At 32.3% G+C, this 24,350-nt stretch overlaps 1 protein-coding gene across 2 annotated transcripts; it reads right to left on the bottom strand.

Moving 5' to 3' along the window:
- Positions 1-1,479: 1,479 nt before the first annotated feature.
- On the bottom strand, positions 1,480-17,956 carry LOC149896671 (U-scoloptoxin(01)-Cw1a-like). Of its 2 annotated transcripts, XM_090117679.1 has the most exons (6): positions 17,881-17,956; positions 5,081-5,189; positions 3,491-3,613; positions 2,816-2,926; positions 2,461-2,546; positions 1,480-2,207 (listed from the first exon to the last, which is right to left on the bottom strand). In XM_090117679.1, exons 2-6 carry the CDS (start codon positions 5,165-5,167, stop codon positions 2,117-2,119), a joined length of 498 nt encoding a protein of 165 aa, XP_089973805.1. In that variant the 5' UTR covers positions 5,168-5,189; positions 17,881-17,956; the 3' UTR covers positions 1,480-2,116. The 2 variants fall into 2 exon arrangements, with proteins under 2 accessions (XP_089973805.1, XP_089973807.1); XM_090117681.1 differs by having other exon boundaries at positions 1,480-2,546.
- Between the last annotated feature and the right edge of the window lie 6,394 nt (positions 17,957-24,350).

Genomic DNA, 24,350 nt, shown 5'->3' with positions numbered 1-24,350 from the left:
TCAGTACAGATGATACTGTCAGGGGGTGTGGGTGTTTTAAAATATACAACTAATATTATAAAGCTGAAGAGTTTGTTTGAACGCGCTAATCTCAGGAACAACTGTTCCGATTTCAAAAATTCTTACGGTGTTAGATAGCCCATTTATCGAGGAAGGCTTATAGGCTATATGCACTGCGGGTAAAACCGCGGGACTTAGCTAGTTATCTATAATATATACAGAATGGAATTTTGGCAATGCTGCCTGAAGGGAAATTCATTTGATTTATCAAGTCAATGGTTTATTAGTAAAAATATATCGTCATTCTAATTATTGCACCTAACTTTCGATACAATAAGAGTAAAGGGTGAAATAAAAAAAAAATGAATCACTTTGATTCTCGGATGAGGAAAGTAACTTTTCGTAAAACCTTGAATGCAGTTTTCAAATATTTGAAATTTATCAATTAAATTAAATTGAAATTTATAATTATTTCAAATATTGAAACATTTTTGAAAAAAATTGCTATCAGATATCAGTATTAAGAATACTTTCTGTTTAGGTAAAATTACAAAATACCACCCTGCATATATAATGACTAGCTGTGCCTCGCAGTTTCGCCCGCACTGCTCCGCTTCTGATGGTCTTAGGGTGATGATACATAGCCTATAACCTTCCTCGATAAATGGGCTATCTAACACCGAAATAATTTTTCAAATCGGAATAGTATTTTCTGAGATTAACGCGTTTAAACAAACAAACGAACTCTTCAGCTTTATAATATTAGAGGTAGAATAGATAATATTTATGTTATAATAACAATTGTCAGTAGTGTTAAATTCCAATAAATTTTCTTTTATGCTTTCGTTCTATGATTATGCATGATATTTAATTTCATCTTCGATATAAAGTATAAGGAATGGATTTGTAAGGAAGGTAGGGAAAATAATTTATTCATTAAAAATAAAACAATATAATATTCATTCAATGTTTATTTTATAAAAGTAAAAAGTAATTCATTTTGGTAACCGGTAACTTTTGGCTTCAATCTATAACACAATTTCTTTAACAGTACAGATAAAATATACAAATTTAAATTAAGGAAAATATACTATACAGATAAGAGTATATAAATATAATAACTGGGTAAAAAAACTGTACAATATTATCATAATTTCATGAATATCTAAAATAAAAAAAAATACAATATGCATTCAAAAATATTATGTACTTAAAAATATTTCAAGACATACTTCTATACAATATTTTATGAAAAAAATAACAATATAAAGTTACTGATACACCAAAATATCATTTCACATTATCTTATATTTCTCAATTAAAACACACACAGAACATACACACAAAGAGATATAATATTTGTATTGACGTGATTTATAATACAATTAGCTTTTTGCCTGCGGCTTCATTCGTTTTTAGTTACAAATTAACCTTCCCCTTTTTACTCATCGAGACTAAAATGAAGCAAGGTGCTTCATTTTCCGTCGACAGTTATTCTTTATATATTTATATTTGTATTCATTTAACAATATTTTGTGTTATTAATGAATTTCTGATATAGTATGTGATAAGAGTTTACAGTTTAGTGTGTTAGTCATATTAGTAAACCTATTGAATACCAATATCTGTGCCTAGAGCTTGCGTGTTATGGTTTTATTAAAAAGAGTTACATAGACGTTTTGAGATTGATATAAATAAGCAATTTTCATGGTAATATTAAAACATCACAACAATCAGTTCAGTAGTTTTTGACACAAACAAACAGACATTCATTCAAATCGTTATTTACAGAATATACAATTATCGAACTATTTCTATAATTTACATTCAAATCTACTCAAAATAAAATGCTTTCTCTTGTTATTTAAAACGAAAGAAAGATTAACTATCGTTACTTTCTTTGACAATTGAGAAATGAGTTCAATAATAATTCGACAAAGCTATTTTAGCGAGCCAACTATATAACCCAAAAATTATGTCATTAATAATTTTGTCAAATTATTTCAATTTGTCGAAAAGGATTTTTGATATAGTCCCTCGTCATAATAACTTTGCCAGAATGTGATTATCATTGTACCAATAAATTCAGGTTAGTAAATTAGTCGTCACTTGTTTTTCACGTTGTCAATGTGTTATTCTGTTGAACGTTATGCCTAAGCCGTGCTAATAGTCGTCTTTTGTCGAATGTATTGTCAGTTTTATATGTCCTGAAATATATAAATTGTTAGTAAATAATATACTTATATAAATATATGGGTGATATATAAATAATTGTATGAATAATAGTGTGGTTGGGTTAATATGTGGAATTATCAGCGCCTGACAGAAAATAAACTCAATCATTACGATCGGCGTGATTGCTAATAATTTGTGTCAGGCGTGTTATTTTTAAACTTTGATGAGCAAATTGTGGTAACTATGAAACTTATCATAATACTAAACATTATAAGCTAATACTACTTTTTGCCAGCGATCAAGTTTCCAGCCTCGTCTTTGTACAGGTCCTCGTTAATTCCATAGAAAGCGGGTGCGCTGGGACAATCCACCTGGAAAATAATATGTAATTTAATTGATTTTAAAACAAGTGATAATTTTGTAGAATTTTTCTAACTTTTTCGGATTATAATATTTACAATTTTTGTTTCTCTTTCTACTAAGTACTACTAAGTACAATAATAGGTATGTAGTTTTAGAATACGTAATAAGTTAATTTAAGATCCGTAGAAAACCCGTAGAAATTTTGGCTACCATGTAACAGCCTTAATTATCGACAGAAATAGACTTCTATTGTACTAGTAATTTATAAAAAACTTACATTAAAGAACCAATCACAGACCCTCGTCCTCTGGTTGAACACAGTACCGGCGTTACACAGGAACGAGTATTGTATGTTACCACCGATCGTTGGTACGCACCAATGCCATACCTGTAAATATATTAGATATATTATAAATATAAATAAATATAGCCTATGATACGTGATAAGGATGTAGCTTTCTAAGGGTGCTTTTTCATCAATAATGGAATGTGTGTTTAAATAACCAATCATATCGCTGCATTTAATCTAAGTTTGAAGCGATGCTATTGGTTATTTACAAACACATTTCTCGCTACACATCCTCGCTCGTTATTGGTGGAAAAGCACTCTAATAGTGAAATAATTTTTAAAGTCGATTGAGTAGTTTGTGAGTTAAATTGAAAGCAACAAAAATTTGGTTCATGTACGTTGATATGTTGGATACGTTGGATATGTTTTCTAATGATTATGAACCTATAAAATCGATGGAGTAGATATTTAGTTAAACTGTACATTCAAAGATAGGTACCAAAATCGTCGCTTTACTCCATGATGTGACAGTATTGCCATGAGGCGACCATGAAATTTTACTCTCAACGCCTAAAGAAGTTTCACTACAAAATACTTTACTTTACAGAAATGAAACTTTGTTTATTAAAGTATTTTTATAAGATAGTATATTTTATGTTTTACTTGGCACTGTGTTTCCGGGTCAGCATAATATCCAGGTATCTTGTCATCGCAGGTGAACGACAAGCCGTTAGGCACCTCTTCGAATGCTGGATAGTCTTCGCCTGGTATGTAACCGTCTAAAGACTGGAAAAGGGAATATTTTAAGTAGATTAGTAGATAAACATGTAAAGTTTTTAAGCTATTGCATAGCTTCTATCGTAGGCCTTGAGCGCGGGGACCGAATTGAGAAATTCCGTAACGAAAAAACCTCACGCTCCCCACTCCGACAAGCTCGGAAGTGTGGCTTGAAGGCATGCTATGCAATAGCTTTACCACGGCAGTCCCCGAGTGCTACACGTCTTTTTTTTATTAGCTTTCAATTTCCTCGAGAATTACTATCTATATATAATAAATATATATCTAATCTATTAAAAAAACGCAAGCCACTTTGTTTTATACTATGTAGTGATACTGTAATAGATTATTTTTGTGTGTAGATAATAAAAAAGTATGGAATTCTATGTGAGAATTCGAATTTTTTATTACTTTAATGACTACCTCTTAATAAATGCTTGTAAATGTTTTCATGCAAAAATGCTTTCTAGTTTGAGGTTGCTGCTTGAAAAATTTATAAAGTGTTTATTAAATTGCCATATAAATAACTAGCTTTCCACCCGCAGCTTCGCCCGCGCAGTCAAAGAAAAACCCGCATAGTTCCCGTTCCCGTGGGATTTCCGGGATAAAACCTATCCTATTTCCCGGGGTAAAAAGTAGCCTATGTCCTTTCTCGGGTATCAAAATATCTCTATACCAAATTTTATGCAAATTGGTTCAGTAGTTAAGGCGTGATTGAGTAACAGACAGACAGACAGAGTTACTTTCGAATTTATAATATTAGTATGGATTAAGGTTACACTATTCTAGATTGAAAACTTAGTTAAGTATGTTATCAAAGTAATTTTCATTGATATGTTAGTTAGAAATTATGAATGTAAGTATGTAGATTAATAATCTATATTATAATTACAATGTATAGGTATGAACAATTTTATTGTTCTCTACCAGCAGAAGATTAAATTAAAATCGTAATTATGTTTACATAGGATCCAATTAATTTAATTACTTAATAGAATAATAACCCTTATTAATTCTTAATGAAGATTTACGATTATTCCCTGACGAAAGCTATTAATCTAGGCACGTGTATTTTTCAGTTACGCGCCATCTTTTTCTTATCCCTACCACGCGTGATGCGACGTATTTCTGTATAGTTGCATATAGTAAATTATTTTTTGAAAAATAAGGTCATAAATAAGCTTCACTTCTTACGTGTGTACACGCACACATTTTTTTTTAATCGGTCTGTCTGTACTTTCGCATTTGTAATATAAGGAAGGATAATAATAGTTTTTCTTACATAATTGATTTGTCTAATTTAAATTTAATATTAACTTTTCACTTCTAAGTAAACACAATTATATAATACTGAAATTTAGTTAAGTGAATCGTAAATCGTTCTGTAAAGAAATTTAAAGTAGGTTGATTTTAATCAATTGTTTTTATTATTTCTACTATTTAAACACTCAAATTTAGTAAGAAAATAATACTTACAGCTATAGAATAATCAATCAGGTATAGAAATAGCGCTAGGACACCTAAAGATCCCACTTGTAAACTGCAAAATCGTGATGGCTTCATTTTTTTCGTTTTTTTTATGAATCTGAAACAAACAAAAATTATTTTTTAATGTCCAATAAAATATATAATCGTTTAATGTATTTTATTTTAATTTAGTAAGTATCCAAATTAAGTTTACGATATTTTTTTATCGTCTTAGCGAGCATATACATACTAGAAGCAGCCTTATTTTTATTTCAATTTATTGTTTTACCATTGAATATGTATAAATAAATATATAGATAATATTTATAATAAATTGTATACCCGTATATAAATGAATAATTAGTTCAATTGAATTAAATATGATAATAATATTCAAACTTCTCTCAAAACGGAATGTCTATAAAAAACTAGCGGTCCGCCCCGGCTTCGCCCGTGGTACCTTTAATCCCTTTATCCTTAATCCCTTTCCCGTGGGATTTCCGGGATAAAACCTATCCTATCTCTTAAGTTGGATCGAACTGCACATGGTGTGCGAATTTTATTATAATCGGTTAAGTGGTTTAGGAGTCCATTGTGACACGAGATTTATATATATTAAGATAGCATAACGAAGGTTAATCTATATTAAAACATACACAATACATATCCCATGTCTTTGCCCATTACACGAATTATTGCCCATGAGAATATAATAAAAAGGCTAATTAAAAGTCAATTTTTAATTATGTGACAGTGTATTGTTTAAAACAATTGTAACGCAATGGGCAATGGTTTTGTGTCGTTATGCAAAGTTGTGGGACCATATAGGTTTTATATGTTTTATTTAAAAACATGGCTGAATTGTTTGGCTAGCCTAGCGGAAATGGATATGTGTCAGGGTCAAAATTTGGGACATTTTTTGGTCATGACCGCGAAATGACATGGTAGGTAAATTGAGAACATGAAATCATGTTTATAAAGAATGTGAAGAAACGCTTGTCTGGAAGATTTTGCTGTTTTGTTATAAGGCCGTTTTTTACATAATGTAATGTGTAATCTATGCACAATAAACCAGTATTAATTATAAAGTGTTTTTATTTTTATATCCTGTATTGACCTGTATATATAGTGAAAGTGTTGTTTGTATTTATCTACTACATAATTAACCTTAGAATAAGCCATACTAATATTATAAATGCGAAAGTAACTCTGTCTGTCTGTCTGTTACTCAATCACGCCTAAACTACTGAACCAATTTGCATGAAATTTTGTATGGAGATATTTTGATACCCGAGAAAGGACATAGGCTACTTTTTATCCCGGGAAAATTACGCAATCCCGGAAATCCCAGGGAACGGGAACTATGCGGGTTTTTCTTTGACTGCGCGGGCGAAGCCGCGGGCGGAAACCTAGTCTAATATATATTATAAATAATATCTAATAAATATTATAAAGGCGAAAGTTTGTAAGGATGTATGGATGTATGGATGTATGGATGTATGGATGTATGGATGTATGGATGTTTGTTACTCTTTCACGTAAAAACTACTGAACCGATTACAATGAAATTTAGCACACATATAGAGGGTAACTTGGATTAACACATAGGATAGTTTTGAAGTAAAACTTCTTTAGGCGCGACTAGGGAGTAACTCAGATTTATTTTCTGACGGAAGTAACGCTTACTATAGTCTGCGTAGTTTCCGCCATTTAAAAATAATAATTCTGATTGGTTGTAAGTATATGTCATATACTACACGCTTCTTGACTTATACGCCAGCTAGTGGCAAATATCATAATCAATTAGGATTATTTATTTTCAAATTTTCAAACGGATCAATTGTGAATAGCAAAGTGAATGAAAAATTCAACAGTTTTAAAAACATTATTTTAAATTGCAAAATTTTTTGAAAATCTCTAAATATACTTGTTTATTTATTACTTTTAAAATAAGTAAATTAAAAATAAAAATAAACATGTTGCGGATTATAATCAATCTATTTTAAATATTGCTGAAGACAAAGTAGTATCCATAGCAACAGATATGTATATAGGTTGTCATTCAGTTGAACAAGAAGCATATGTACGCCAACAATTTCATAAAATGTCAGTTATTGATACAGGAGGATCGCCTTATGAAATCATATAAGTTCTTAACAAATTTTACATTATTACAACCAATATTGATGTATCTGATGGCTTAGCCAACGGTTGTGTTGGAAAGTTAGTGTATATTGAACGTGATGACAGTGATAACATCATACGCTTATGGCTTGAGTTTCCTGGTAAGATAGGAGAGAAAATTAGGAAAAAAGCTGCCCATCATATTCAAACTCTAAACATTAGTAGAACAGCAGTCCCAATTTTACGAAGATCGTCATCTGTACCAATGAATAGAAATAAGACAATATTTGCAAAGAGAAATCACTTTCCATTAGTATCTGCTTGTGCGCTTACAATACATAAGTCTCAAGGTGGTACTTTTGATCAAATCGTTTATGAATACAATAAAAGTCACAGTCAGCAGCTGTTATATGTAGCATTATCACGAGTAACTGATATATGATATAAATGGATTGTTCATTGTCTCAAACACCGATGACAACAAATTTTATCATGGAAGAAAGCTTCCAGGGGGAATAGTTGATTTACAGTGTGAATTTGAAAGACTTTCAAATTCTCGCCTAATAACACAACAGGAAGAATTATATAACCTTGTAAATGAGAGTAACATTACACTATTTTCCTTCAACTGCCAAAGTTTACGTGCTCATGTTTCTGATCTGAATGATAAAGTACTAAAAAGGTCCACATTGCTGTTATTTTCCGAAACTTGGATGAAAAATGACGAACAAATTCTTATTGAAAATTTTTATTGCGTTACCCAATACAAACGACCCAACTCAACTGCTGGTGGAGTAGCTGTATATCATTCATCTACAGATACACTGAACAATGTAACACCAATTCAAAATATTTCACCAACTATATTATCACAAATTTCCGATGAGGTTTCACAAATTGGTGACATTGCCTTGGTTCGATGTGTTAATACGAATGACCAACCTGTGATTATCGTTGTTATTTATATTTCTACAAATACTAGCCTGACAAATATCATAAAATTTATTCATCAGCAATTACTTCACTTCACAATTGAAGGTTCTCGACTTTTAAATAGTAATTATCATGAATTACCGATGATTCTAACTGGAGATTTTAATGTTAATTTTCGCTCTCAGGAATCTCAGCCGTTAATTGATTTTTTAGAAGAAAAATTTGATTTATCTATGAATACTTCTCGACTTCATTCAACAACGCGTTTCGGTACAACGATAGATGCTGTATTTTCAAGAAAAGTAGCAAATTTAGAGAGTAAAATTTATGTTTCACATTATAGTTACCACAAACCTATAATTTCGTACGTAAGAAATTATGATGACATTCAATTACCTGTTTCGAATGAATAATATTAATATAACATTTAAATAATCTTTGTAAAGCACATGAATAATAAATATAATTAAATTATAATATAATATTTATTTATTTAAGTTAATATTTAATCATTTCAGTGATATATGTCGTCAACGCCAAAGAAGTTTTACTTCAATCGCGCGTAAAGGTTACACGCACACACTTTTTTATTTATCCCGGAAATCCCACGGGAACGGGAACTATGCGGGTTTTCCTTTGCAAACGCGGGCGAAGCCGCGGGCGGAAATCTAGTCTAATATATATTATAAAGGTGAAAGTTTGTAAGGATGTATGGATGTATGGATGTTTGTTACTCTTTCACGTAAAAACTACTGAACCGATTACAATGAAATTTAGCACACATATAGAGGGTAACTTGGATTAACACATAGGATAGTTTTTATCCCACGGGAACGGGAACTATGCGGGTTTTCCTTTGCAAACGCGGGCGAAGCCGCGGGCGGAAATCTAGTATATTATAAAGGCGAAAGTTTGTAAGGATGTATGGATGTATGGATGTTTGTTACTCTTTCACGTAAAAACTACTGAACCGATTACAATGAAATTAAGCACACATATAGAGTGTAACTTGGATTAACACATAGGATAGTTTTTATCCCGGAAATCCCACGGGAGCGGGAACTATGCGGGTTTTCCTTTGCAAACGCGGGCGAAGCCGCGGGCGGAAACCTAGTAAACTATAAAACAACTGAACAGATTTCAATGGTTTTTTATTTTCTTGAATTATTCTCATAAATTAAAATGCAACTCCAGGTGGAACCGAGCTGCTAGTCTATACTAATCTATACTAATATTATAAAGCTGAAGATTTTTTTTTGTTTGAACGCGTTAATCTCAGGAACTACTGGTCCGAATTGAAAAGTTCGTTCGGTGTTAGATAGTCCACTTATCAAAGAAGGCTATAGGCTATATTATATCATCACGCTAAGACCAACAGGAGTGGAGCAATGTGGGTAAAATCACGGGGCACAGCTAGTTATAAATAAATAATGATATGTTACTGAAAACGAAATAAATTATTATTCGTTGGATAAAATTAGCTTATAGAAAAATAACCCGTGGATTACAGGTCATGAAAAAGACTCCTATTTATAACTAGGTTCAAAATACTTTATAAAAAAAAAATAAAAAATTAGTCAAATAAAGAGCCAATTTGTTGCTCTACGTTCTAAAACAATAGTTTTAAATCTAGGCTAATTATTCGTCTTAATTTCATCCTAATTGTTTTGTAGTTGTTGCCTGATTTAGTAACATTTTTACTAAAACTTCTCAAGCGACTAAAAGTTGTTTTTATGTTATCACTACATAGTATAAAACAAAGTCGCTTTCCCTGTCCCTATGTCCCTATGTCCCTTTGTACGCTTAAATCTTTGAAACTACGCAACGGATTTTGATGCGGTTTTTTTTAATAGATAGAGTGATTCAAGAGGAAGGTTTATATGTATAATAACATCCATTAAATAGTGGAGAGTACTGTTATTTTTGAGGTTTCTAATGTGATGTCGTAAAAAATTACATTTTTTCCGCTTACATTGCAAACGCAGGCTGAACCCTACGAGTTTTATCAAAATAATGTACTAAGTATTATACACATTGAAAAGGTCTACAGAAAAGTCCGCGATGGTATATGTCTATCTCTTATGGATAACCCACAGTAACTTTTTTTTGTCATTTACTTTTTACGACAAATAATGGCTAATTTTCGATGCGATTTTAACCAATACAGCATTAATCCTTAACCAATTAAATACCTTGAATACATTGTTCATTTAATATAGATCTATATGGCCCTTTACACCGTATAATATTTTCGAAGATATTACAGATTTAAAAATTGCGGGACGTAGCGTTTGCGGCAGTACCGGCCGGCCGCCCGGCTATCTATTTTATACCCACGAAGTCGGAGCGGACCGCTATGTTTTTATATATCCGTCAGTCCTCGGATCACAGACACAATAGAAAATCTATTGTGTCTCGGCCCGATCGGGCCGCTCGGTGGTCAATGGGTTAAGTACTTACAACGCGACGTTCACAGTTTTTCTGTAGTGTATTTAGTATCAGCATTGCACCCGTGCGAAGCCGGGGCGGGTCGCTAGTCTTATATATAAAAATGAATCGCAAAATGTGTTGGTAAGCGCATAACTCGAGAACGGCTGAACCGATTTCGATAATTCTTTTTTTATTATATTCCTTTCTTATATATAAAAATGAATCGCAAAATGTGTTGGTAAGCGCATAACTCGAGAACGGCTGAACCGATTTCGATAATTCTTTTTTTATTATATTCCTTGAAGTACGAAGATGGTTTTTATGTAGAGAAAACGTAAATACGGGCCCACGGGCAAAGCCGGGGCGGACCGCTAGTTTCTAATAACGTAACGTACCGTCTCTATGTTGAGTTTTTCTGACTAATATAAATTAGCTGTGTGCTGGTTTTACCCGCATTGCTCCGCTCCTGTTAGTCTTACCGTGATGATATAATATAGTCTTCTACGATAAAATGGGCTATCTAACACCGAAATAATTTTTCATATCGGACCAGTAGTTCCTGAGATGAGCGCGTTCAAACAAACAATCTCTTCAGCTCTAGCGAATATTTAATAACAACAAACAATAAAACCGTAGATACTGAAGTATATTTAGAACACATACTTCTTCATTTACTTTTCCCAATACAAAATGATTTAAAACAAAAACAATCCATTTTTTTCGCAAAAATTTCATTTAATAGGTACTTAAAGCTACGGAGCATTCTACCACTGAAGACCGCCTCCTTGGTACAGTGGTTGACGCGTGAGCGTAGAACCGAGGGGTCCTGGGTTCGATTCCCGGTGGAGACGAAGAAAAAAAAATGTGTCGGTCTGGCAGGACACAGAAGGCTGATCACCTACTTGTCCCTAAAGAAAATCGATCAGTGAAACAGATGTATGAATAATGCATCTGCCCCTTACCCCACTACGGGGACATGGGACTTCACACACTAAAGCTACGGAACCCACTAGCAGGCACACGCTTGACCAGATCAGATCTTTCCGCAGTGATAGCCGTGTCCGTGTGAATTAAGATAATATCTATGACCCGGTTGTTAATATTGCAAACTGTAGCAAGGCATGGGTGTCAAGGATTTTATTTTTATTTAAAAAATATAATTATATTATATTTAAAAAGGTTTAGAACTACATAGTATAAAACAAAGTCGCTTTCTCTGTCCCTATGTCCCTTTGTATGCTTAAAGCGCGTCACACACGGTGAAGATACTATAATATTTTATGTTAAGATTCTCTAATATAAAATATTACTTGTAACAGGATGGACGTTCTACAGGGGTCTTAGTACGCAATGACAAAAAGAAAAATGATGGTCAGAACGCTGATACCGGATACCTTAAGATACTGTAATATTTTATAGTAGAGAATCTTAACATAAAATATTATAGTATCTTCACCGTGTGTGACGCGCTTAAATCTTTAAAACTTCGCAACGAACTTTGATGCGGTTTTTTTTAATAAATAGAGTGCTTTAATTGGAAGGTTTGAGACAAAGCGGGTGAAGCCGCGGGCGGAAAGCTAGTAAATTATATAATTTAGCCGGCCGCGGCGCAGAAATTTCTAAGTCTATACCATGGACCAATATATATCACTCTATACTAATATTATAAATTGCTGAAGCTGAAGAGTTTATTTGTTTGAAAGCGCTAATCTCGGGAACTACTTCTCCAATTTGAAAAATTCTTTCGGTGTTAGATAGCCCATTTATCGAGGAAGGTATAGGCTATATATCATCACACGAAGACAAATAGGAGAAAAGCAACGCGGGTAAAACCGCGAGGCACAGCTAGTGCATAATACTCGCATTAAATCAAACACAAGAAAATACTAAAACCATTAATTTATAACCGCAGAAATTATTCTACAAGTCAAGGCGATTAATTATTTGATTCTCATGACATATTTTTAATTAAATGCAATTATATTGAAATTACTGTTATCTAATAATAATTATAATTACCTTCTAGATTTTAATTTCTCGTAATAAGAAAATCGCTTTTACAATAGACCTATTTCCATTGTTAAAATAATAATTTTTCCTCAAGAGATTTTTCCCGTCTGTATTACCTATTATTATATGCGGCGGTATTACCTAAGAATTGAATTTGATTGTTTTTAAGATGTTTTTCGAATTGTGTGTGTTCGAATCGTGATTGATCGATTCAAACACAACAATGTGATAGTAAATGTTACCATACTGAATTGGCCTATCTTTCAGCTTAGCACACAAAAAAAATCAAGCATCTAGCGCAATAATTCACGTCACCATGAATAAAAATCTCATCGTACTCGGCGATAGATGAAAAATTGAAAAAAAACTCCGAAAATACGAAAAATCGCATAACATACATGGGGGTGATTCGGATAGCCCTCTAGGTCCTCTACCTCCCAGCTTCCGTTCATCACTACTTTTTGGGCCACCCTGTATAATTTCTTCTTCTTCTTCTTATATATAAAAATGAATCGCAAAATGTGTTGGTAAGCGCATAACTCGAGAACGGCTGAACCGATTTCGATAATTCTTTTTTTATTATATTCCTTGAAGTACGAGGATGGTTTTTATGTAGAGAAAACGTAAATATGTACCACGGGCGAAGCCGGGGCGGACCGCTAGTCTTATATATAAAAATGAATCGCAAAATGTGTTGGTAAGCGCATAACTCGAGAACGGCTGAACCGATTTCGATAATTCTTTTTTTATTATATTCCTTGAAGTACGAGGATGGTTTTTATGTTGAGAAAACGTAAATACCACGGGCGAAGCCGGGGCGGACCGCTAGTAGATATATAGATTTTATAGTAGAACTGATAAAATTCACTGTCAAATTTCTAAACTAAAAAATCTACCATATTGTCAAACGTATCTTAACTTCACACGAATAGGAAATTATTAGCAAACGCAGTTTCTATTATTTCCACGTTAATGTTTTTTTGTTTGTGGCAATCAATAATGCTTGGGATTTCTTTACATAATCTGTGGCTGTAAATGACATTTCGTTTCCCGCCTGTTTAAAACGTTAAAATATAAAGAAAATCGAGTCTATATGCAGTATACCTATATTAATATATTATAAGTATTAATATACATAGAAAATTAACTTTAAAACACGCTTAAGCAAAGTGAATGGTAGATATAAGTATGTATAATAATTAAAAAAAAAACTAGCTATAGGGCCGATTTTTCAATGCTTGGATAAAACTTATCGGTCCCATCGGTCCAATAAAGTATTACACGATAATAATAAAATGTCACAAACTGTCAAATACGAGCAATTAGAACACGTTTTTAAAATGGTAGTTTTATACATTATTCGACGAATAAGTTTTAACCAAGGATTGAAAAATCAGCCCTTAATAAAATAGACTATTTGATAAGAGTACAAAGTTCGAATTAAATCTGTCCGTTTAAAGTGGGTTAAGATTGAGACGATTACATGCAAACATACAGGTGAAGCTAATAAAAATAGGTCGAGAAGTTTTGGAGTAATTGACAAACATACCTTTCCTATCTATACTAATATAATAAAGCTGAAGAGTTTGTTTGTTTGTTTGTACATATGCTAATCTCAGGAAGTACTGGTCAGGTACAGGAAGACCAACAAGAGTGGAGCAATGCGGGTGAAACCGCGTGGCACAGCTAGTTTATAATAAAGAAGATAGACGACTTAAATGGCATCGTCATATTATCTATACTAATATTATAAAGCTGAACAGTTTGTTTGTTTGTTTGTTTGTTGTTTGTTTGAACGCGCTAATCTCGGGAACTACTGGTCCGATTTGAAATATTCTTTCGGTGTTAGATAACCCATTTATCGAGGAAGGTTATAGGCTATATATCATCACGCTACGACCAACAGGGGTGGAGCCACGGGGGTGAAACCGCGCGGAGCAGCTAGTTAAAAATATAACTATGCTTCTATTAATAAAGTAATTGCTATTTTCATCGCGTGCATTCTATGATATTTTATTTACATTGAGGTCGTTATTTTGTATGTTTGTTGCCCTTTCACGCAATAACAACGCGCCTAAAGAAGTTTCACTTCAAAATAAAAATGTAATAACACCTGTAAATCTTCCAAATACCTACAATAAATAAATAAAATGAATTTGAATTACGGCAATAGATTATTCCAGTCCTGTAAATCTTTAGATAACTTTTGTAAATAAATTGTACATATTTATCAATTTGGATTGCAGTAATAGAATATCTTACGAAATTATCAGACCTAAATTAAATATTATTGTCAAATGTAACATAATCTAGTAATCACAGATCAAGTGTAGGGTTTAACAATTGTCTAGACCACAGACCGCAATACCTGTATTTTTGACTGACTCCAAAAATGAGGTTAAAGGTTATAATAGGTACTATGTATATTGAATAGTATAATTATTCAATCTTTATATTTGTTTACTAGCCGTCCCCCGCGGTTTCTCCCGCAGTGCTCCGCTTGTCTTAGCGTGATGATATATAGTCTTCCTCGATAAATGGGCTATCCAACACCGAAAGAATTTTTCAAATCGGTTCAGTAGTTCCTGAGATTAGCGCGTTCAAACAAACAAACTCTTCAGCTTTATGATATTATCATATTAGTATAGATTATTGACAGCCCTAAAAATCCTCTCTACGGGGTTTAGAACCGAAACTTTCACAGACTATAACAATTCAGAACTATTATAAAAATGTATTTGACATATTTATTTCCGACATTACACACATATCACAAAATAATTACGTATAATTTAAATTAATAACTACATTTTGCACTCGGGTTCTCTCGTGTTCGCGTGATTTTCACTTCCTAGCAATGTTTCCTAGTTACGTATATTCAAATATCTTTATGTAACTTTGTGTCAAATATATTTAGGCTTTCTTTTTGTGTTGCATTTAATTAGGAATAATTTAAAAATAATTTGGAAAATCCAAAAGTGCACGCCTCATAATTTTTTTTAATAAATATTTATTAATTATTATTTTTGTTTATTTAATAACAATTAAACCACATCGAATCAGACCCTGAAAAATGAAAGGGTTCTATTCCTGAGCATACTCAAGCGTAAGAGAAAAAAAAGACTCGATTAGTATAGTATTTCGGTCGCTATCGTGTTAACAAGAAAAAGGATCCGCACATACAGACACACGGACGTCCAAGACAGAACTTTTTTAAACTGTTTTTTAACTAGTTTAAATAACAAAAATGACATCAAAAATATCATGAACGTTAAAAATAGTGTTTTTTCTTAATATGTGTGTGTATGTATTATCTTACAAGTGCAATGTATGATACATAAAGACATTTTAAGTTTGAAAAATCAGATGTTTTGCGCGAAGTGACAGTAGTACCCACCTCAACGCTTCGCTTATGAGGCGTGCAATAGGTTAGGTAAGTCTATGTTAGTCTATACGTAGCAAAGAATATGAAATTTTCTTGTCTTGGGACCAGAGGATATATTTTTTTTAATATGGCTGATAATCATACATATAATATGATTATAAATACATACGTAGATAATTAACACCCAGACAGAGCAAATATCGACGTTCATCACACAAATATTTGCCCAGGGTTGGAATCGAATCATACTCTGGCTTGGAAGGCAGAGTCTCTACCAACCAAGCCAACCGGTCAGTTGAATTATTCAAATATTATTATTAAAAGTCCATAATTAGAAAAACGAAGAAAAATAGCCTTTTTTCGATGTTATTATGGTATAAACAATCTCACATCTCACGCTGAAAAAAAATCATAACAGCTAAAACAGAGTAATTAAAGAATAAAATTTAAGCGAATTAATCAAATAATTAACATGATTTACATACGTTCTTATATACAGTACTTTTTGTGCACTTCAGTCAGAATTGTTATTTTTATAATCTTGGCATATAAACAATGTCTTAATTATATATGTAGATGATACAGCTTTTCAGTAAAAAATAGGTCAAAAGAAGAAACTTGATTGTTCTTCCAGCGTCTTTATAATAATAATTTTTAGTGCACTTTGCCCTGTTTTTTTTTTATTAGTTTTGCACTGCGTCTCCTTGTCCACCAGGTTGTCTGGAAGAGATCGCTGTCTGAGCGATAAGACCGCCTGTTGTGCTCTTTTATAAATTAATGTATTGTGTCCTTACTTGTACTTCTCTCTGTGGTGCACAATAAAGTATTTTTGTTGTTTGTTTGAATAATGAATCGCTGAATGTGTTACCTACTTAGCGTAAATCTCGAGAACGGCTCTACCAATACGGCTATTTTTGAACGTTTTGATAAGGCATAAAGAAGATACGAATGGAAAGAAAGCATGAAAAAAGGGCAGTAAAGCAGTACAACGTATGCTGGGACAGCTAGTAGTTGAATATTTAAAAGTTTACAGTAAAGAATCATATAAATAAAAAATACAAGGTACCTATTAAATTCGATCTAACTTGAAGCATGGGATGAATACATTTAAGTTCTTATTAAATATCGTTAAAATAACTAAAAAACGATTAAGATAAACGCATGAAATTATTGTATTGTGACCGTCACTTCGTAGATGTGCAATGTATAAATTAAATCTGACTCTACAGGAGTCGATTACATACAAAAATACAGGTGAACCTTATAAAAGTGTGATAAAAAATAAAAAAGAGCAAAAAAAAATATTCAATATTCACAGTCCGGCGATAATATTCAAACATTTATTTATTCAATTAGACTTCTTCTAGAAGCTCTTTTGAATCGTCATTACATATTTTTAACATTTACCACCGATTTAGTTAAGTTAAAAGTTTAAGTATTTAATTAATCAGATTAAAGGATAAGTAATTAAGTACCTTAAGCTTCACGCAAATCAGCTTCGTAATTGATATCATTTTTAAGGCTTCTTTTTACCCCATGCAAGTATATTTTTATTATATTATGTCAATTATTTTAATATTAAATCACCAAAAAATGTTACAAACACGAAAAATAAAGTACGATTCTTAAATTATAATCCCAAATTTTCAAAACCAAATTATACATATATGTTTTTATTTATTTTTTATCTATAAGTAATATACATAGTGCGTATGTATAACGTTTTTAAAATAAATGATTACGTTCTTAGAATGATAACTTCAAATTTTTCGATACCAGACTATAATTTTTTTTTTATTTTTAATCTATAATAGTCTATGAGTCGATTAAATTTTTTACAAGCTTTTCAAATTGGACTCCTTATTTTTTCGATAACAATAAATATTTTTTATTTTTTAATCTATAATCAATAAAGAGATATACATACGTTATGCACAGTACACACCACACTCCCGTACAACTAGAATACAACTGAACTATTGTGTACTACACTTACATGTTTTATAATCATTGCTCGATTCATGTGGACATGGCTTTATTTATTTTTTATTAAAATATAATATCTTGGTTTAATATTCAACAAAAAGTGGATTTAGGTATAGTAATTTCAAGTTGGCAGTACTAAAAGCATATTTTTTGTTTAATATTCTGTTACATTTTGAAAAAATTTTAATGTATTGGAAATTCTTCAGAAAGACTTCAAACAGTTCCAGTTTCGAGTCATTTTTATCAGCAGAAGCCAGATAGTTGAAAATAGTATTAATACAATGAATAAAAATATTACAATAAGAGCCGATTTTTCAATGCTTGGATAAAACTTATTCGTCGAATAATGTATAAAAACCATTTTAAAAACGTATTCTAATTGCCCGTATTTGACAGTTTACGTGATATTTTAATATTATCGTGTAATACTTTAGTGGACGGATAAGTTTTATCCAAGCATTGAAAAATCGGCCCTAAAATAAAACAATTCATATTATACTTGATACTTGTGACACGTGATAAACATGTTAATCTTTTAAAAATACTCTCTTTTACATTATAACATAACTGATATCAGCAGTTTGCATGTATGTGTGTTTCTTTATTCCACTGTTACTTCTAAACATCTGAACGGAATTTGATCTCTATGTAGAGTTAGGATTATCCCAGTTTTTGAAGATAAGTTTTGTGTAATGTTGCATACATTTGGGACAAAATACTTCAAAAACTAAATTGTGAAAAAAAAAGTAGACATTGTTGTAAAAATAAGTAAAGGTATTTTTTTTAATTATAAGTTAGTACATAAACGCAAAACAATCGAAATAATAAATATCTACATCATGATTAACTTATTTATGATTTTGAATTGAAATAATTTTATTATCTACTAGATTTCCGCCCGCGGCCGCGGCTTCGCGCGCGTTTTCAAAGAAAAACCCGTATAATTCCTGTGGGATTTCCGGGATGAAAAGTAGCTTATGTCTTATTCTGAATCTTCAGCTACCTACAAATAAATGTTAAAAATATGTTATGACGATTTAAAAGTGCTTTTACAAGAAGTCTAATTGAATAAACAAATGTTTGAATTTGAGTTAGTTTACATACCAAATTTCATTGTAATCGGTTCAGTAGTATTTGCATGAATGAGTAACAAACATCCATCCTCACAAACTTTCGCATTTATAATATTAGTCGTATCCACACGACGCTATCAATTCTCTCACGACAAACGCGTTGTGAATCTGGACGATTTGTAAATAAACATAATAATTATTACAAAAATTCGTAACTGTACGACCTTTAGCAATTCGGGTGAGTCAATTCGCATTGTTCTTAATTATATTGTTTTTATAACATTTATATGAAATTTAAACTATTATTTTGTAGTCGAGTTTGATGCTTCGATTATTTCATTAGATACTAGCTGTTCCCCGCGGTTTCACCCGCATTGCTCCGCTCCTGTTGGTCTTAGCGTGATGATATTATATAGCCTTCCTCGATAAACGGGCTATCTAACACCGAAAGAATTTTTCAAATCGAACCAGTAGTTCCTGGGATTAGTGCGTTCAAACAAACAAACTCTTCAGCTTTATAATATTAGTATAGATTTGATAAGAAAGTAAAGACATCATTTGGCTATAATCAGTTTAGTAATTACTTTTTTTTTCAATTGCATTGGAACTATGTGGAAAAACTAGTTGTTGACCGCAGCTTCATCTGCGTGATCAAAATGTTCAAGACAAACTTTCATCCCCTATTTTATCCCCTTGGAGAAAGAATTTATGAATTAGTGTCTGCATGTTAAACAGCTCTCTCGGTTTAGTAGTTTAGGCTGTGCGTTGATAGCTTACACTTAAGCTTACACTAGATTGAAAACAATTAAAAACAGACAATGATCCATTTTGGCGGGAAAGTGAAGTAATAAAAAAACAATATGGCGCATTTTGCAAGTTTCATACATGTAGTTATCATGTTTTGAAATAGACTTACCTATAAGCAAGTACTATAAACATAGAGAGTGGTCCTTGTGACTATTTTATGCATTTTTTTTATTTCAATGAATCTATTGTAAATAAAGAAAAATATAAACTGTACATACTTATGTGTTTCTTTATTTTTTTTTTTCTCTAGCGTCGAAAAGAAACAGATATAAGATTTTTTGCTGTTTATAATTTCGTCAGTGATCTTTATTATCTTCTTATATATATAAAAATGAATCGCAAAATGTGTTGGTAAGCGCATAACTCGAGAACGGCTGAACCGATTTCGATAATTCTTTTTTTATTATATTCCTTGAAGTACGAGGATGGTTTTTACGTAGAGAAAACGTAAATATGTACCACGGGCGAAGCCGGGGCGGACCGCTAGTATCAAATAAAATACATTTTAATTAATTATAAACACAATTTATTAATAATTTTTACCTTTGTAGTTTGAAAATTTTATAACAGCGAGCATATTCACGGGTAGAGCCTTTGCGTACCTACTTAAATCATCGAAAAAATATATATCGTCCAATATGGACCCAGACGATACATTTTTTCGATGATTCTAAAAGGTCAACTACTATAATATAAAATGGTTATTATAAAAGGAGATTGTAGTCTTAACTTTCCTTTCGTAATAAAAATGACCGTCAAAATTAAAGAGTACCTATAGGTTTTATGCTAAAATTTAAATGAAAGAGTTTGCATAATATTTTCATTTTAACTGTTACAATTTTGTCTTTTATCTTATATATAAAAATGAATCGCAAAATGTGTTGGTAAGCGCATAACTCGAGAACGGCTGAACCGATTTCGATAATTCTTTTTTTATTATATTCCTTGAAGTACGAGGATGGTTTTTATGTAGAGAAAACGTAAATATGTACCACGGGCGAAGCCGGGGCGGACCGCTAGTTATCAATATTTTTAATATTTCATGTACAAATAAGCCTATATTTTAATTTCGATCGCTATGCATTTTCATGAAAATTGCGCAGTAGTTTTTTTTAGTATTATTGTTCGGACTGCTAGTGTTCAAATTAAAAGAAGATATTTTTTTTTTATTATTAAGTAATAGGTAAGTTTTAAGATCGAAAATACTAAAAAAATCAGTAAATTATTCACATTTTTACTTTTAGAAGATTCACATTTCAAATTATTATGACGAAACCGGCGGCGTGTCAAAGAATCAAAAGTTCAACGACATGTGACATCTGCCAACACGCACTTGGCCAGCGTGGTGGATTATGGCATAAGATATAATTTCTATCTAATAGCAGATGTAGAGATTGTCTAATCTAAAAATGAACGCCCCTCCACTGTGTTTACGCTCACATTCAAAGTACGTGTATAGACGCAATACACACAAATTGGTCTGCCTCATTGGTCGTTCAGTCCTCCAGTCCCGTCCATGCCCGAACGACAGGACCAGTTGGCCAACTAGTGCATAAATGACGCGATGCACGACAGAACGGACGTGTCATTCCGTACATAGCGCGCTCTCCCCGCCATACAATGACAAATCAGTGCGCGAGTGTCAAAGTTTGCAGTAGAATCGACGCGCGCACATATATAAAGTGGTTCAATAATTATTTGTCCTCACACATTGAAACAATTAAGTTTAGTGGAGGGGCCTTCATTTTTAGATTAGACAATCTCTAACTACTTATTTACTATTTAGTAATCTGTTGTAATGCTATTATTAAAAATGTTCCAAAAATAAGTGTTGTTTTTTTTCGAGATTCAATATAATATTAATTATTTTTGCAGTTTAATTATGATTATGTATATTACAAATTTTATTGAAAATCTTTAAAAAATATCGTATTAGAATAAATAGATTAAGATTTCAGAGCCTTTACAACATTCATATTACATACGTATGTAAAAAAATACGTATGTTAAAAGGACTTTTACAATAATTTCTACAAAATACCATAACATACATAAAATACAGTTTCAATACTATTATTATTACTTTATACTAGACTAGCGGACCGCCCCGGCTTCGCCCGTGGTACATATTTCGCAATAAAAGGTAGCCTATGTTCTTTCTCAGGGTTTAACACGTTCACTGCGGCATGTCCAGTATCGGGCCATCAGCGACTACACAGTGCGGCGACCAAAATCGCGGTTTTCACCGTGGTGCGGCGAGGTTTTTTATATGTTAATCAATGACTAGAAAAGAGACAAATATGTTTTTGTGATCACAGTTTGAAGTAGGACTCAATTTCGTTTAAAAATCGTATGGCAAAATATTGGACACACGCATAGAAAAGAAACCGTTTCTTTTGTGTGCGGCATGTCAAATATTTTGCCATGGACAAGCACCTCATGCCGCACTGTACTGCGAGCGCGCCGCGTGTCAATCTCGCATAGTGATGTACCAGGACCGCACGCGTCGTTATCAAATTTTTAAATGACAATGATACCTTAGAGGCTTTAGTTTTTTTACTTTCTTTTATTTCGTAGCATCAATGCAAAAATGTGATGACAGTTGTGAAAATAATATAAAACATTAAAACAAAAGTTACTGAACAATTTCCTGATAGTACTCTATCAAGTACCTTGTTTTATATGTGTTTTTTTTTTGTATCGACGATCTCGTTATCTGTTAACAAACAGACTGAAATATACAAAATTGATTTATATCGATATCGATGTTTTATTTTACAGTGTTTCCCATCGCTATTACTGTAAACATGCCGTATCAACGCAGTGCGGGATGGCAAATAATTTTTCACAAAATCAGGGGTTTACATTTTCCCTCATATCTTTTAAACTATTGGGTCAAACTAAAAGCTATGTATGCGGTATATACAAGACTATATATACTATTATCCGAAAAAAAATTTTTTGAAATATCTTGATATTTCATGAAATTATTAACCTTCAAAGTCAGTAGGTGCGATGTGATAAAAATGGCTCATGACGCACAGTGGTGAACTTGCCGATGTGAAGTATTGAAGACATGCCGCAACAATGGTAAGTTTGGCATTTTAGGTGCCGCAGTGAACGTGTTAAAGATTGTCAGTGCCAAATTTCATCAAAATCGGTTGAGAGGTTTGTGCGTGAAAACCACAGATCACAGGTCTCTATGGTGAAAACCATACATACCTACATACATAATAACAAACTTTTCCTCTTTATAATATTAGTATAGATTTCCGCCTGCAGCTTCGCCCGCGTTTTCAAAGAAAAGCCCGCATACTTCCCGTTCCCGTTGGATTTACGGGATAAAACCTATCGTATATGTTAATCCATGTTACCCTCTATATGTGTGCTAAATTTCATTATAATCGGTTCAGTATTATTTTCGTGAAAGAGTAACAAACGTAACAAACATACATACAAATACACATACATTCATCCTCACAAACTTTCGCATTTATAATATTAGTAGGATTAGTAGGATATGATAGGATAGGATAGGACATTTACAATGATACTCGACAATCAATACCCTCTTCGCAGTCGGTTAAACATAAAAATGGCCTAATTTCGCACAAAGTACTGCGATGGGAAAGGTTAATAAATATTATGAAGTATATCTGAGAATCTTGTTGCGGCCACATTGACGTAACTTAATCGTAGCAATATTGTGTGTGTGTGAACGGTTTTGATACTTGAAAAACTTACGCATAAATTCTCATATTATATCGAACTTACAAATTTTATAAAGCTATTATTTGGTAGAATGCGCTTATCTCAGGAACGAATTGAAGTAATCTATAAGTACATATATGCTACATAATAACAAGTAACATCTACTAACATATTCTTAATTTGAGCGAAGTCGTGGGACATAACTAGTAAAAAATTATAAATCATATTTTAATGAGAAAAAAATATATAAAGTAGAATACCTTTAGATTTTTTACAGTTTGTATATAATTATTAACCGACTTCAAAAAAAGGAGGAGGTTATAATCTAAGTGCACTGGCAATAATTACATAACTAAGAAATGTTTATAATATGACACTAATATTTTATGCACGATCACATATTTTTTATTAAAAACACAGAATTTAGAGCAAATAAAAAATTCCAAAATTCCACATATTTCATCACCAATAATCACACTATAAAAAGTAAAGTATCAAGACGCGTCCATCGCTCGCAGTTGCAGACGCGCTGGACAAATCGCTGTGGGAACTGAGCTGGTGATTGTGCGACCTTGGCACATTGTCTTCAAATGTTTATATAACACCCTGTATATTGGTATACACTAAATAGGGGGCGGTGTGATGTTTCGTTTGTACCCCCTGTATACTGAATCACTATTACTACATCGTATAAAATAAAACAGTCTCTTTCTCTGTCTCTATGTATGCTTAAATCTTTAAAACTACGCAACCGATTTTGATGCGGTTTTTTTTAAAGATAGTGTGGTTCTCGGGGAAGTCTCGGGGAAGGTTCTTGTAA

The sequence above is a fragment of the Colias eurytheme genome, chromosome 28 (genome assembly GCF_061535395.1).
Source record: "Colias eurytheme isolate Ceu_HAF_F1 chromosome 28, ilColEury1 Martin Lab GWU primary, whole genome shotgun sequence".
NCBI classification, from domain to species: domain Eukaryota; kingdom Metazoa; phylum Arthropoda; class Insecta; order Lepidoptera; family Pieridae; genus Colias; species Colias eurytheme.
The sequence above is the reverse complement of the archived record's forward strand: the minus strand, read 5'-3'. Positions and strand labels throughout refer to the sequence as shown.